This window comes from Drosophila sulfurigaster, chromosome 3 (assembly GCF_023558435.1).
Source record: "Drosophila sulfurigaster albostrigata strain 15112-1811.04 chromosome 3, ASM2355843v2, whole genome shotgun sequence".
NCBI lineage: Eukaryota > Metazoa > Arthropoda > Insecta > Diptera > Drosophilidae > Drosophila > Drosophila sulfurigaster.
In genome coordinates, this window is record NC_084883.1 from 25,231,550 (window position 1) to 25,244,532 (window position 12,983).

Sequence of the window (12,983 nt, forward strand, 5' to 3'; positions counted from 1 at the left end):
TAAGATTGACATACATTTTAAAAGAGAAGCATTCTTTATTAAGAAGTTATCAACATTCGATGTATGTACACTTTATAATTTGCAAAAATAGCACTTTCCAAAATTCTTTCTCTAAAAAAATTTCACTAAATAAAGGTTTAGCGCAATCTCAGTTTGGGAATTATTACATTCAAGAATACCTTAATTATATATTACAAATTCGTTTTTGGAATATTTGTATATTTATATAATATATACAAGAAACATTAGTTAAATGGCCTACAAAAAAAAAGGTATTAATAAAAATGGGAGCCATTTTTAATTTCGCAAATATACATATGCTCAATACAATACGCAGACCTTCATTAAATTTAAAGAATTTTCATAAGATTTATAAAATTAATTTATTATTCATGTCAACAATTTTGTTGTTTTTTAAATAAGAATGTTAACAGAATATGCTAAAGGCAATTAATAACTTCATGAGAGCGCTTATTATTTTAATATGGCATAACACATTTTAACACGAACCCTTCAAAGTCGCTCAACAATGTTTCAAACCAACCCCGCGGTAGCTCAGCTTCCTCGAACTCAGCTCAAACATGTTCGCTCTGGTGGCTGATTGAATAGTTTTTTGAATTTCGTTCAACTGGCCGTTTGCCAGTTCTTATACGACATTCGCGCCCAACGGTTGACCCGGGTCCCGAAAACACAAAAACCAGAAAGAAACCCGAAACGCAAACTGAAAACTGAAAACGAACCCACAAACCGATTCGAATCCAAAACGCTGCGTGTTGTGTCGTCTCGTGTCGCGTCGTGTAGTGTTTGGTTCACAGTGTGAATCTTATGGATTGTCGGCTCAGGTCTTTAATTGTGTCACTAATGAGCCGCATTTATGTTAATCTCGGCACCCGGGTAGCCGCCGTCTAAGCCTTTCAAGCGATCATCACAACGAAGCCGACGATGCCGACGGGGCAAACGATTCCTGCTCAGGGGACAACGACGATGACAACGACGAAGCGGACGATGTCGAAGACGCATCTTTATCTCGCGCTGTGAATTAACATACAACATTCAAACACTCAAACACAGCATTCAGCATTCAGTATTCACATATTCAAGTATTCAGCATATTTTTTTTTGGTAGTTTTCACCTGCTGCGCCGTTTATGGTTATTGCCGCAATTTCGTTGTGACAGTCGGAGGCGCTTTATCATAAATTAAAAAGTCGTGTAGTCGGAGACCCCTCGGACAGCGTCGCGGACAGAACGAAGAAGACACCGGCGGCTAAGTGTGTGGATTGTCGTGTGGCTGCCAATGCGGTGGCTTCGTCTTCTTCTTCTTCGTCTTTGCATCGTTCGTGGTCAGTGCGTGTGCGGCTTTTGTGCTGATGAATGATGCTGGAAGCCAAAAGCTGCGACTGAGACTTCGAGAGTGGAGTCGAGCTGAGTTATTTGCATGAATGAAATCGCGACTTGTGATAAACGAGCTGAACTCGGACTGAGACTGAAGCGCGAAGCTGAGGCTGAGGCCAGTTTTGCCGCGCATATTGCTTGAAGCATTTAAGTGTGATCCAATGATCTGATCTTGGCGCTCCGGCGATGACTTAATTTAAACGCGACGCGCCCAGAAGGTGTTAATTAGCATATGAACACATACTTACACATAAATCGAAGCAAACGAATCGAATCGAAACTTACGACTATTTCAGCAACAACAGTCACACTAGCTCTAAAAACTGTACAACTCCAACTTGACATTTATCGGACGTTACTATTTGCTGTCGTCTGCTCTTTCGGTTCATTAAGAAAATAACATTAAAATACGCTGCGACTGCGTCTTTGCAGCGATTCATCAAAAGCAAATAATCAAAAGAAAAACGCCAGTGAATAAAGAGTCATAAAAGAAACGAGCAACAAAAATAGAAATATATAAAAAAATAAAATATGCCTTTTGTAATTGTGCATAGCTTAACAAAATTTCTATGGCAAGTTCTAAAGTTCTTAAAGTCAACACTTTGAGTGTGAAAAGAATATGATGATACTCCAACGAATATCGAATTGTATTTGTGAATGTAAATGTGATTGTGATTGTGCTTGTGCTTGTGTTTGTTTCACAACGTAGCCAAAAACCGAAGATGTGGAAAATACATAACAAACTCTTAATATACATACTCTGGATTATGGAAATAAGGTATAGTAGTGATAAATGGCAACACAAATAGCCAATGAATGGACACAGATTAATCACCTTATAAGCCAAAGCATTAATGTTAGGGTATCAGAGTTATCGCCATAGTTGACTTTCCTATTTTGGGAGCTTATCACTTACAACATCTGCAACAGTTGACAACTGTTTCCTCTGTCTCAGTCCCGTCTCTGTCACTCGGTCTCTGCCAATTGAGGCACAACAAGAAGACAACAGTTAAAATCGCTGCAATCGCTAATTTTCATCTGGGTTACAACAAGGAGATGTATTGTATGTAAAATTGTTATCTACAACAACCGCCTAAACACAAAACGCCCGATGAGATCGCCGTCGATCGACAATCGTCGATAGTCGATCTGTGAGCGTCGATCGTCGATGGTCGTTCGATTCTGCTTTGGAAAAACAGGCGTTGCAATAAAAACTCCAAACAGACAGCGGGAAAACGCTGAAAAATCTCATTAAAATGGGCAATTAAATGGCAGCCGCAGCAACTAAAACAAACTGACAGACGTACGAAGAGAGTGACAGTCGGACAGACCGAGACGGAGACGTTGCGATGCTGCTGCTGCTGCTGGCTCATAACGAATGCCATTTTCCAAGGCGAACACAGTTTGCCAATCAAAGCAAGAGCCATGACATACACGACGACTTGGCCAGCAAAAGGAGCAACGGGAGCAGCAATAACAACAACAGCAACTACAACAGCAACGACAACTGGAAATCAATTTTTGCCATAAACTCATCAACGTGGCCTGGCTGTGTGTTTGGCTGCTATCTAATTGCCTCTTGGTGCAGTCAGTTGCAAGTATCTGAAAGATACGCAGCTCCAATCCAGCCACACAGCTCAAGTGGTGGGCTGAACCTGGTGGGCCGCCTCCTCTCGTTCTCTATCTCTTTCACTTCACTATCTCTGTGTTGCAGCCGACGAAGAAGAGCTGAACACAATGCGCATCAACAGCATCTGAAATGAGCCATGAGCCATAAGCCATGCCAGTTAACAGGTTGGCCCTCACAGCTGGCCAAAAAAACAAACAAAAAAAAAGGGTGCTAACCCAGAAACAAGCAAAGAGAAGAGCACAGAGCAATCGGTGCAGTGTTGTTGCATGTCTTGTAATTGGGGTTACTACAATTTTAAAGCGACCAAATGGCTTGTTGTACATAACAGGAAACAGGCACATACAGAGACTGAGAGACAAAAAAGCTGGCCAACTAACTACTCGTTGTAACATCCATTGAACACAATTGAACGCTCGCTGAACGTGCAGACAAACGTCCAAATTGCGATCAAGATCAGGCCGCACATCCAAGTGCTCTCCAAGTGCTTCATGTCGTTGCCAGTTACAAGCCAAAAATGGTCTTAAATGCGGTTCCTGTTCCCAGGGCAACAACAACAACAGCAACAAGGCAGTCGCAGTCGCAGTTAAAGCCAAAGTCAATGCTATGTTGTTGGTTGCAACCTGCGCGGGAGCCGTCGACAGAGGCAGAGATGTGGTGGTGGTGGGCTTGGTCTGGTGGTCGCTCGGCTTTTGGTCGTTTTGTACTTTTGGATGAGTGATCGACTCGAGCACAAACAAAACTATCTGCTGTTGATCTGTTTGAGTGTGCAGCTGGCCAGTAAACTACATATATATATTTTTTTTTGTGTTGTGCTTGCCAATTGCCCGTGACGAACGATCCGCTTTGGCTTTTACCTGTTGCAGCTAACTCGCAGCTAGGCTCGGCTAAGCACAGCGAAATACAAAAGCAGAAAAACCCTCCTCAACCATGGTCATATGTCTTTCACTGGTCAATTACGTCGTCATTTTGGTATTTGCCAGGATTGAGCAGCGCCAATATGCCACAATGGGGCACATACAACACACACAATTGTTGCTGGCCGTTTGTCTGCGCGTGGCAGCGACATTTTTCTTTGCCATTGCATTGCCATTGCCATGGCCAAGGCTGGGTCGCAACAAATATTTGTGTTTTTATTGATGGCATGTTGAACATGCCTTTATGGCTTTTCGGTATGCTGCGTGCGCCTCCTCCACCTCCTCCGCCTCCTCCAACTCCTCTTTCTGCTCCTCAACTTGCACTCCACACGCCCACTTTACATAGAGCCAGGGATTAGCTGACTTTCAAACGTTTGCATTGTTTTTTCCTTTTCGGGTTTTGTGAATTAATGTGGCTTTGTGGCTTCCGCCTCCAATTGGCGCTTTATTTTCTGCGTCCACACTCGTAAATTGTGCAGCCAGCAGGCAGAGCGCCATGAACATGTCAGCAAGCCATGTAATTACCACAGCGCCACAGCACATGGACTTGGACATGCGGAATGAACAGATCCCACCAGCATCAGCATCAGCATCAGCATTGGCATCACCATCAGCAATATATCTGCACACTGCGCACATAACTTGCAGTCTGTAGTTGACCAACAGCAGCTAACACAGAATGCCGACTGCGTTCCAGAGCAATTTGACACAGCGGTGGGTCGCCAAAAGTCTAGGCTTTCTGTCTTTACAATGCACTCACAAAAATTGCCACACAAAATTGATAAAGAAAGGAAACTATTTAGTTTTACTGCCTTCTTTTCTTCCAGTGCATTGATTGCTGCCCTTTTGGGATCAGACTGGACGACCATAGAGTGCGGTCTGGTTACGTTTTTTTTGCTGGGACTGGCTCAAGTTTTGTGTGGCTGCACAACGCCTGCGCGTGAAAATATTAAAGTCATATTTTTATGAACCTCCAAAGTACGCATTAAGAGAGTGTTGGCTGCCCGAGTTGTTGCTGTTGCTCGCGTTGTGGCTGCTGCTGTTTTTGGCTTGTTATTGACTGCTGTTGGCTGTGTGTGCATTTATGTTTATGCTGCTGTCGAGATGTATAAGTGGTCAGTCTGTAGCCACTGTAGCCACAGACAGACTCCAGCTCCAGTTTCAGTTGCATGCTGCCTGCCTGCCAGTTGCCTCCGCGTGCTGCTAATTGGAGCCTGCCTCTAAATGCGTTTAAATTATGCGACTGGCCTAATCCATTTTTAATGATTCCTAGTCCGCACATTATTGACTTGGCCAACAGACTGCCATTTTCTTCTTCTTCTTGTTGTTGATTTGCGCGTCATTTCAATGATTAGCCAATGCCCAATCGATGTTCAGCTCAATTTGTTTCGACTGACCGCACCATAAAATTGTCAGCAAAACGAGTTTCGATTTGTTAATGCGAGCCATCATCATAATCATCATTGCAAAAAAAAAAACTTAAAAAAAAAATAATAATTATTTGCCGATATTTGCCGTCGATCATACGATCGAGTAGCTGAGCCGGAAGAGTCAATCCAATGTAATCCAAAAAATAATCTCGTAAGCTACTGGAAAAAGCGTTTTTCCAAAGTCGGTTTCACAAAAAAAAAAGAGAAAAAACTCGCATGGCGACATTGCGTGGCTGAGCGCACATTTCTTTTATTGTTTTTCTCAGCAAGATTTATTCACATATTTTCCTTGGATGTTTTTTTGAAGTTGTATTTTTAATTAGTTTCGCTTTTTTTGGCTATAACTTAGTATTTTGTTGGGGGTAGTAAAAACCAGTTTATTTTTGCTATAAGGAATTGACATCATACTCGCAGCTTCATTTAAATGATTTATTATAGAATAAAAGCATGCACTGTGAGAAATCAGGCAGCAACCTGACATACTTATATACTTACATACAACTTGACAACCCTGCTGGCGAAAATCTGTGGTATCAAGTTCACGACAGGTCCTTGCTCTCTCACGCATCGCACGTTGAGCCCGTCGGCACAAGAATCTAAGCTCTGAATCGGCACAACAAAATAAAACCAAAAGAACAAAAAAAAAAAAGGGTCACGAAATGAAGGCGAGACTCGTTCCCATTCCTGCGCTTTCGATATAGAGCCAGAGATAAAAGAGCTGAGACTGAGTTGTGGAAGCAGGAGCAACCACAGCGAAAACAAAGCACAAATCAAGTACACGTGACTTGGACTGTTGACGTTGCGTATGAAGTGGTAGGGATAGCAAAGCCATGAATTGCTGTTGTTGTTGTTGTTGTTGCTGTTGATGATGATGAAATTGTCGGCGTTGACATGCAACAGGCAACGCTCAACGCTCAAAGCGAGCAAAGCGCTTCAAGTGCCAGAGACAAATTAAATAAAGCACGAAAAGTATGTGGAACAAAAAACTAAAAGCTAAAACAAAAGGCCTCGGATGAAAAGAGATTGCTGCCCCTGATTGCTGCTGCTGTTGTTGCTGTTGCTGTTGGTATTGAGGTGGGCATGACGGTCACGCTGTACGAACGCACGAAAAGCTATTGACTGACTGTCTGACTGACTGACTGAGGAACGAAAGCCGTGTATGCGGATGTGCTGACAGATCGATCAACACAGTTTAGTCCGAGTTAAAGTTGAAGGTTGGTGCGTTGCACCACTGAAGCATGGAAACCACTTCAGCAACCACAGCCACCGATGCATCGCATCCTGACTTCGTCGTTCGTTGTGTCTGTTAAACGAGCCTAATTATTAGTTTACTACCAATTTCGCTGCTGCTCGAGCGAACTGCATGTTAACAGCATGTACAACAAGTCATGATCATACTGAAGAAAATAAAAAAACGAAGCGAACCTCTCGATTGCCGATTGTCGAAGCTCGTTGGTCTGGTGGCCAGTTGAAGGGTTAATTTGCTGCAACGCCCGAGGACATGCTGCCAAGATCATGTGACTGTGCCTTTTGCTTGTAAGAAGTGTAATTTCTGTAAATTGATTTAATTGGCCCAATTAAAAGTGCGTTGTTGTAAACGAAACTCTCCGAGACTCACTCGACTCGATGCGACATGGGCGAAAGCAGCAGTTGCCAAGTCATTTGGCGATTGGTATTCGACTGCGAGTTGCAACCAGTTGGAATTGGGAATTGGTGTGGCAATTGTTTGGCCTCAGGATGTGGCGCAGCTGGTCCAGCACCAGCTTCAGCTTTAGCTTTAGCTTCAGCTCTTGGTTAAAGCGTGTGTAAACTCTAATGTGTGCGAGCTGGCATTTTTAGGTTTCCTCTTTTTCTTTGCGGTTGGCGCAGCTGTTTGATTGGTTTTGCTGGCCAATCGACAGGTAGACAATTGAGCTCGTTATGCATCCGATGGAATGTTCTACGAGCGAGTTGAGTTTTCGAAATGTACGAGTGGGAAGTGGCTCTACATAAACACACGGGCTTCCAGTTTCATTCACAATATGCTCTTCCTACGATTTTGAGCACTAATCACACAGCCGAACGATAGTTGAAGCATGTTGCTTTATGATAGCAAAATGTATTTGGGGCTGCCTTTATCTCTTTTTCGCATGGCAATTTACAAGTCATTATGAAACCACTTCATTAATCCAGCCAGCATCACATACATAGCTGCGGATTGGCATTTAAGGCCCAAGAAAGACAGGCAGAGAGTAAAATTTAAGAGCCTTGATTAGACATTCCAATTGCGAGTAAGCTTCTCCGTGATTAGATGGCGGAGATGCATGTAATTATGGCTAATAATAGAGCTGGCGGCATTATTTTGACTAAAACTGACAGTAAAACTGTCTACGCCCCCGTTGTTACCCCTGCTCTCCTCCGCCCCACGACCCCCGCTTTGGCTATAATAACAATAAACAGCCGAGAGTCACAAGTCGCGAGCTTTTGCGAGTCGAGTTGAGTCGAGCTCGAACGCATTTATCTTTCGCATACGGCACATTCAGTTTTCCATTGGCCATTCATGGAACATTTATTGGCTGCTGTCCGGTTGGCTGACTCGTGGCTGGTTGGCTGTTGCTGTTTCTGTTGCTGTTGCTATTGCTGTTGCTTTTCCATGGCAATGCCATTGCAAACGAAACGACGGCAAACGAAATGGAAATGAATTGATCGCCGGCGGCGTTTATTGAGCACGACTTTTCAGCCATCGATCGATCCACATTTGTTTGTGCATATTTCTTGCCATATTTTATTTATTGTTGGCTCAATGCGATGGCGTTGCATTCGTTGCTGTTTCTAAGCCAGCAACAACAACAGCAACAACAACACAGGTGGTCGCGTCGTGTGTGCTTGCAATGCAAGTGAGAGGTGAAAATCGCAATAAAAATGTCGCATGTGCACAGCTCAACAACCAATCCCGATGCGGCGCATGCGAGTATATATCAATTATACGGGGTGTCATTAACGCGAGTATTTATTTGTTGTTGCTTTCTCGTCAGATTAGTATCCAGCTTTACGTCCGCCATGCTCTGCGGCCGCATACCCGGCCTCACGATGGCCCAGCGACAGCTGTGCAGCGACATGCCCGACGCTCTCATCGCCCTGGACGAGGGTCAGCAGCTGGGCTCACGCGAGTGCCAGCAACAGTTTCGGGGTCATCGCTGGAACTGCTCGGGGGTGTGGCAGCGCAACGTCTTCTCCCATGTCATACCCATAGGTAAGTCTGTTGGCTTTGTAGGTGGTAACCGCAACAATGATGTGTATTCTCTGGCATTTCGCGACAGCTTCTAGGGAGGCGGCTTATACTTATGCCATAGCCAGCGCTGGAGCCGCGTACTCAGTGACTGCCGCTTGTGCGCGAGGCAACATTTCCACCTGCGGCTGCGATGTGCGGCACAAGGCGGCGCCACCGGACTGGAAGTGGGGCGGCTGCTCGGCGGATGTGGACTTTGGCATGCGATACACACGCAAGTTCATGGATGCCCGCGAGTTGGAGCGTGATTCGCGTACGCTTATGAATCTGCACAACAATCGTGTGGGGCGCACGGTGCGTATGCGTTATGGCAATTGATTGCTCTATTTAATCATTACGTGCTCCTTTTGCAGATTGTGAAAAAAGCTGCTGCGCACCGATTGCAAGTGCCATGGCGTCAGCGGCTCGTGTGTCATGAAAACGTGCTGGACTAGCTTGCCGCCCTTTAGCGTGATTGGCGACAAGTTGATGCAGAAATATCACAAAGCCAAAACTGTTCAAGCCGTCAGAGGCAAACGTGGACTGAGATTAGTATTAAGCAGGTGAGTCGCAACTCCAAAAAGGGAATATACGAGTATGTCATGTCATGTCATGTCATGTTTTTTTTTGCAGAAAAAAGCATGCCGCCGCAGCCGCCGGTGCTGGTGCTGCACAGAAACCTGCGCTCGTTTGGCCCAAGCGCATGGAGCTCGTTTACCTGGAGGCATCGCCCAACTATTGTGAGCGCAGCATTCAAACTGGCACACTGGGCACAGCGGGCCGACCCTGCAATCGCAGTGGCCACGGCCCCCCAGAGCTGTGATCTGCTGTGCTGTGGGCGTGGCCATAACACCCAGCACATACGTCGCAAGCAACAGTGTCGCTGTCAGTTCCACTGGTGTTGCTCCGTCGAGTGCGAACTGTGCGACGAGAACTACGAGGAGTTCACCTGTAAATAGTTGTCCCCTAAGTTGCCAAGTTGTTGTCCCTAAGTTGCCCGAGGGGGCGCAAGGCGAGGCGAAGGCATGAAGATGGCAAGGCAAAGCGATGCGAATGTTGCTAGTATTACATAGTTTAGCTTATAGCGAACTTAACTTAGTATTATAAAATATGTACTACACACACTTACACACACACACACACCGACAAACACAAGCGTACACATGCAGAGAAGCTCGAATAAATTTTAGAAAAAGTTCAAAATCTTGTCTATTAAAATTTCAACTTTAATTGCAGGTGAATAGAAAATAAACAAAACATATAAAGAACACTAAATTTAACAGCTCTCATTTAAATGGTAGTAAATCCCACAACCATCCACAAAACCCAAGTTAACAATCTAAATGAAATTGAAGTTTCAATGAAAAAAGTGATAAAACATTTAAAATGCTTACAAATGAATATATTTGTACAATAATAACTATTCAAATACATCAGCATACTATTTTCTTTAGACAAATGACTGTTGAAATCGATTTGTATGTTCAACAAACGTTAAGTAATCGCAGCAGTTTATCATTTCACCCAAAACTCGTCTTTGCTTGCGCTAACTATAAACTGTTGCATACTTTTAGGGCGCGCATTTAAAAGTGCCGCAGCACAGCGTTGCCAGATCAAACGTACTTGAAGCGTAACGTAACTAAGGCCGAATCACGTAACGTTAACAAGCAGCACGTCAAGTGCAACGACGGCAAATAGTAGTAAAGGAATTTTGAAGCACATTTCATATTTTGGTATTGGAATTTTCATTTAGCCGCACAAGCAGCAAATACAATTACACAAAGCCAACGAGAGAGAAAGAGAGTGAGAGAATGGGAGAGAGGAAAGTGAGAGAATTAAGGAAAACTGCGCGAGCGCGATGTAAATTCATTGATTGCAATCAGGAAACTCAGTGAGCTCTCGCACTATCTCAAAAGTGGGGAGACCAAAATGGAGCAAACTCACCACGCACAGACTACAAGACTATGCGATTTTTGTCTATGGGACTATAACAGCGACTGGCACGGACGAGCGGCGCTCAGTTCTCTGAGGGTAGTTAGTTGGACAACGGCGTTGCCGCAAAACGGGCCCCACAGCTGCCGCACAACAATTTTTTGGGTTAGATTATACACAGAAATACACATAGCCATACACACACACACATACACATTCACACACAGGGTATTGGCACGCATACGCATACGCACACAGACTATATGTATCTGTAAATGTATCTTTTAACTGCTGCTGCTGCTGCTGCTGCTTCAGTTAGTAAAACAGCAGCAGAGACCGAGGCAAAAAAAAGGCCAACTTAATTGCTTGGCAAGAATGAAGGAAAAAATAAGTGAAGAAGTGTATGTGCAAAAGCAAACGCTAAATTAAATTGTGTGTAAAATGTGCAAAATACAAAAGCAGCAAAAAATATGAGAATGGAAAATTTGAAACAAAGCGAAACTACATAAAACCATAAAGAAAAAGGAAAATATCAGTGCAAAAAGTTGAAAAATAATGTGTATATATGTTGTGGTGTGCGAGTATGCGGGCAAATATATGTGTGTGCTAGTGTGTATGTGCGAGTGTGTGTGTGTGTAGCAGCAATTGTGCTTTAGGCCGCGACTGCTCCCTGGATACAGAAAAGTGATTTCCTGCAAAATGTGCTCGCGCCTCAGAAATTGAAGCCACAAAAACCTTTGACAGCCTATGAGTGCCGAAAACGAATCGTATTATGAATGAATAATGATTAACTTATGACTAACCAACAAACTAAACGATATGAAACGAAACGAATGCGAGTGTATATCGCACATACACAAGGATATACAAATTAACTTCAAAACTCAGGAATGGGAATTGCAAAGGGAAAGGGGATTGGGGAAAGTTGATGTATCGCCTCACTCGACTCTGACTGCATATCGATTGATGAAAAAATTATTATAAATTGCTTCAACCTACATATAAAGCGTGTGAGATACACACACACACACATAAACACACACGCGTACAGAGAAGCGTACGCATACATTAAGTTTGAAAAGCTATAAGCTGTATAACAGCACACAGACACACACACTCCTGCCTGGAGCAATGAGGAAGAGAGAGAGAAAGAGTGAGAGAGAGAGAGAGGGGCGGGCGAACTGTAACATAATGTTGTATAGGCGAGTAGGTGGGTGGGGAGGGGGATACAAAGGGGACTCTTATGTCGTTAGCTTCGTTAGTGGTCGCTCGGTTCGTTCGTTTCGTGTTCGTTTCGTTTCGTTTCGCATTCGTTTTGTTCGTCGTGTTAGAACGTACGTAATGCTCGTTGTTTCGTTACGTTGCGATTACGTCGTACGTAGCTCACACTCCGTGAAACTTCGCGCTGACGTTGACGCTGCTGACTTCACGCCATCGTCTGTGTCCGTATCCGTGTCCGCGCGTCTCTCTCTCTCGCTCCTTTCGCTCACGCTCTTTCGCTGCCTCTGCTGAGTGCCATTGTGTGGGCGCTGCTTCGTGCCATTCGAAATGTGTGTCAGTGGCTTCTCGTCAGCGCACTGAAGCGAGCGGAAAGAGCGTTTGTGTGAGTTCGGGTTCGAGTTCGAGTTGCTCCCCCAAACTCCAACTGCAACTCTGACTTTGTCTCCGGCAACCAACAACTTCATCTCGGTGCGCGTAAAACGAATTTGCCTCTTATAAATCACTCGTTGGGCACGAAGCACTCCAAGCACAACAAGCTTCTCATCAACAAGAAAGCAACACACAAAAAAAAAATAAGAAAATAATGAAAAAAATGTGGTTTAATTAACTCAAGAGGAAAAAGTTCAACAGTTTAACTAATGTGTGTGTGTTTGTGTGATGCGGTTGTTATCATGTTTTTTATTCCATCCATCCAGCCATGTACATACATAAAAAATGCATTAGACTAACAAGCGGCTTTTAGAAAAAGAACAAATGCAATTACTCAACAACAAGTAAAACTAACTAAAAAAACAAAACGCAAAGAAAAGAAAAACAAACAACAACAATACAAAAAAAGTGTTGCAGCAAAAACGGCGAAAGCGGAACCGGAAATGCACATAACGGCGCCTGACAACAGCAGTGAGAGGAAATAACAGCAGCGGCAAGCGAAGTTCACACACACCCACACACCTCCCCCGCACTCTTCCCCCTCCAAATCAGCGACACACACACACCACTTGCAAAGCAATGTAGCCGCTGCTGTGCGTGTGTGTAGAAGTGCATTCAAGCAAGCTTAGAAGGAAGCTGAAGCGAAGCTGCAACAATTGGATCAGGCAACATCAACAAGAAGCTGTAGCTGTAAAGCAAATCAATTTCATACCCAGCGACGTCACACGGAAAATCATTCAAAATTCATCGTTTAAGCAAAGCGGGTGAGCATTTCACACACACAAAG

At 44.0% G+C, this 12,983-nt stretch overlaps 3 protein-coding genes across 25 annotated transcripts in view; 2 read left to right on the forward strand and 1 right to left on the reverse strand.

Annotated features, from left to right (window-relative positions):
* The window catches only part of LOC133844019 (histidine-rich glycoprotein-like), a 154,779-nt gene that overhangs the window by 106,581 nt on the left and 35,215 nt on the right, over positions 1–12,983 (reverse strand). The gene's annotated exons all lie outside the window — the stretch shown is intronic.
* On the forward strand, positions 642–9,810 carry LOC133842265 (protein Wnt-2). The gene is given in 6 exon segments (XM_062275303.1): positions 642–2,171; positions 8,382–8,599; positions 8,667–8,931; positions 8,989–9,177; positions 9,248–9,422; positions 9,424–9,810. Coding segments are annotated over 6 exon segments (1,053 nt in total). The 5' UTR covers positions 642–2,115; the 3' UTR covers positions 9,574–9,810.
* Positions 10,631–12,983, forward strand: part of LOC133844014 (ELKS/Rab6-interacting/CAST family member 1) — a 44,412-nt gene continuing 42,059 nt past the window's right edge. For 12 of the 23 annotated variants that reach the window (XM_062277801.1, XM_062277798.1, XM_062277806.1 and 9 more), the window contains exons 1-2: positions 10,631–10,711; positions 12,463–12,960. The gene's annotated coding sequence lies outside the window, so the exon portion shown is untranslated. Of the gene's footprint in view, positions 10,712–10,776; positions 10,948–11,802; positions 12,961–12,983 lie in introns of those variants that run through there. The other 11 variants (XM_062277813.1, XM_062277816.1, XM_062277819.1 and 8 more) reach the window with 4 other exon arrangements.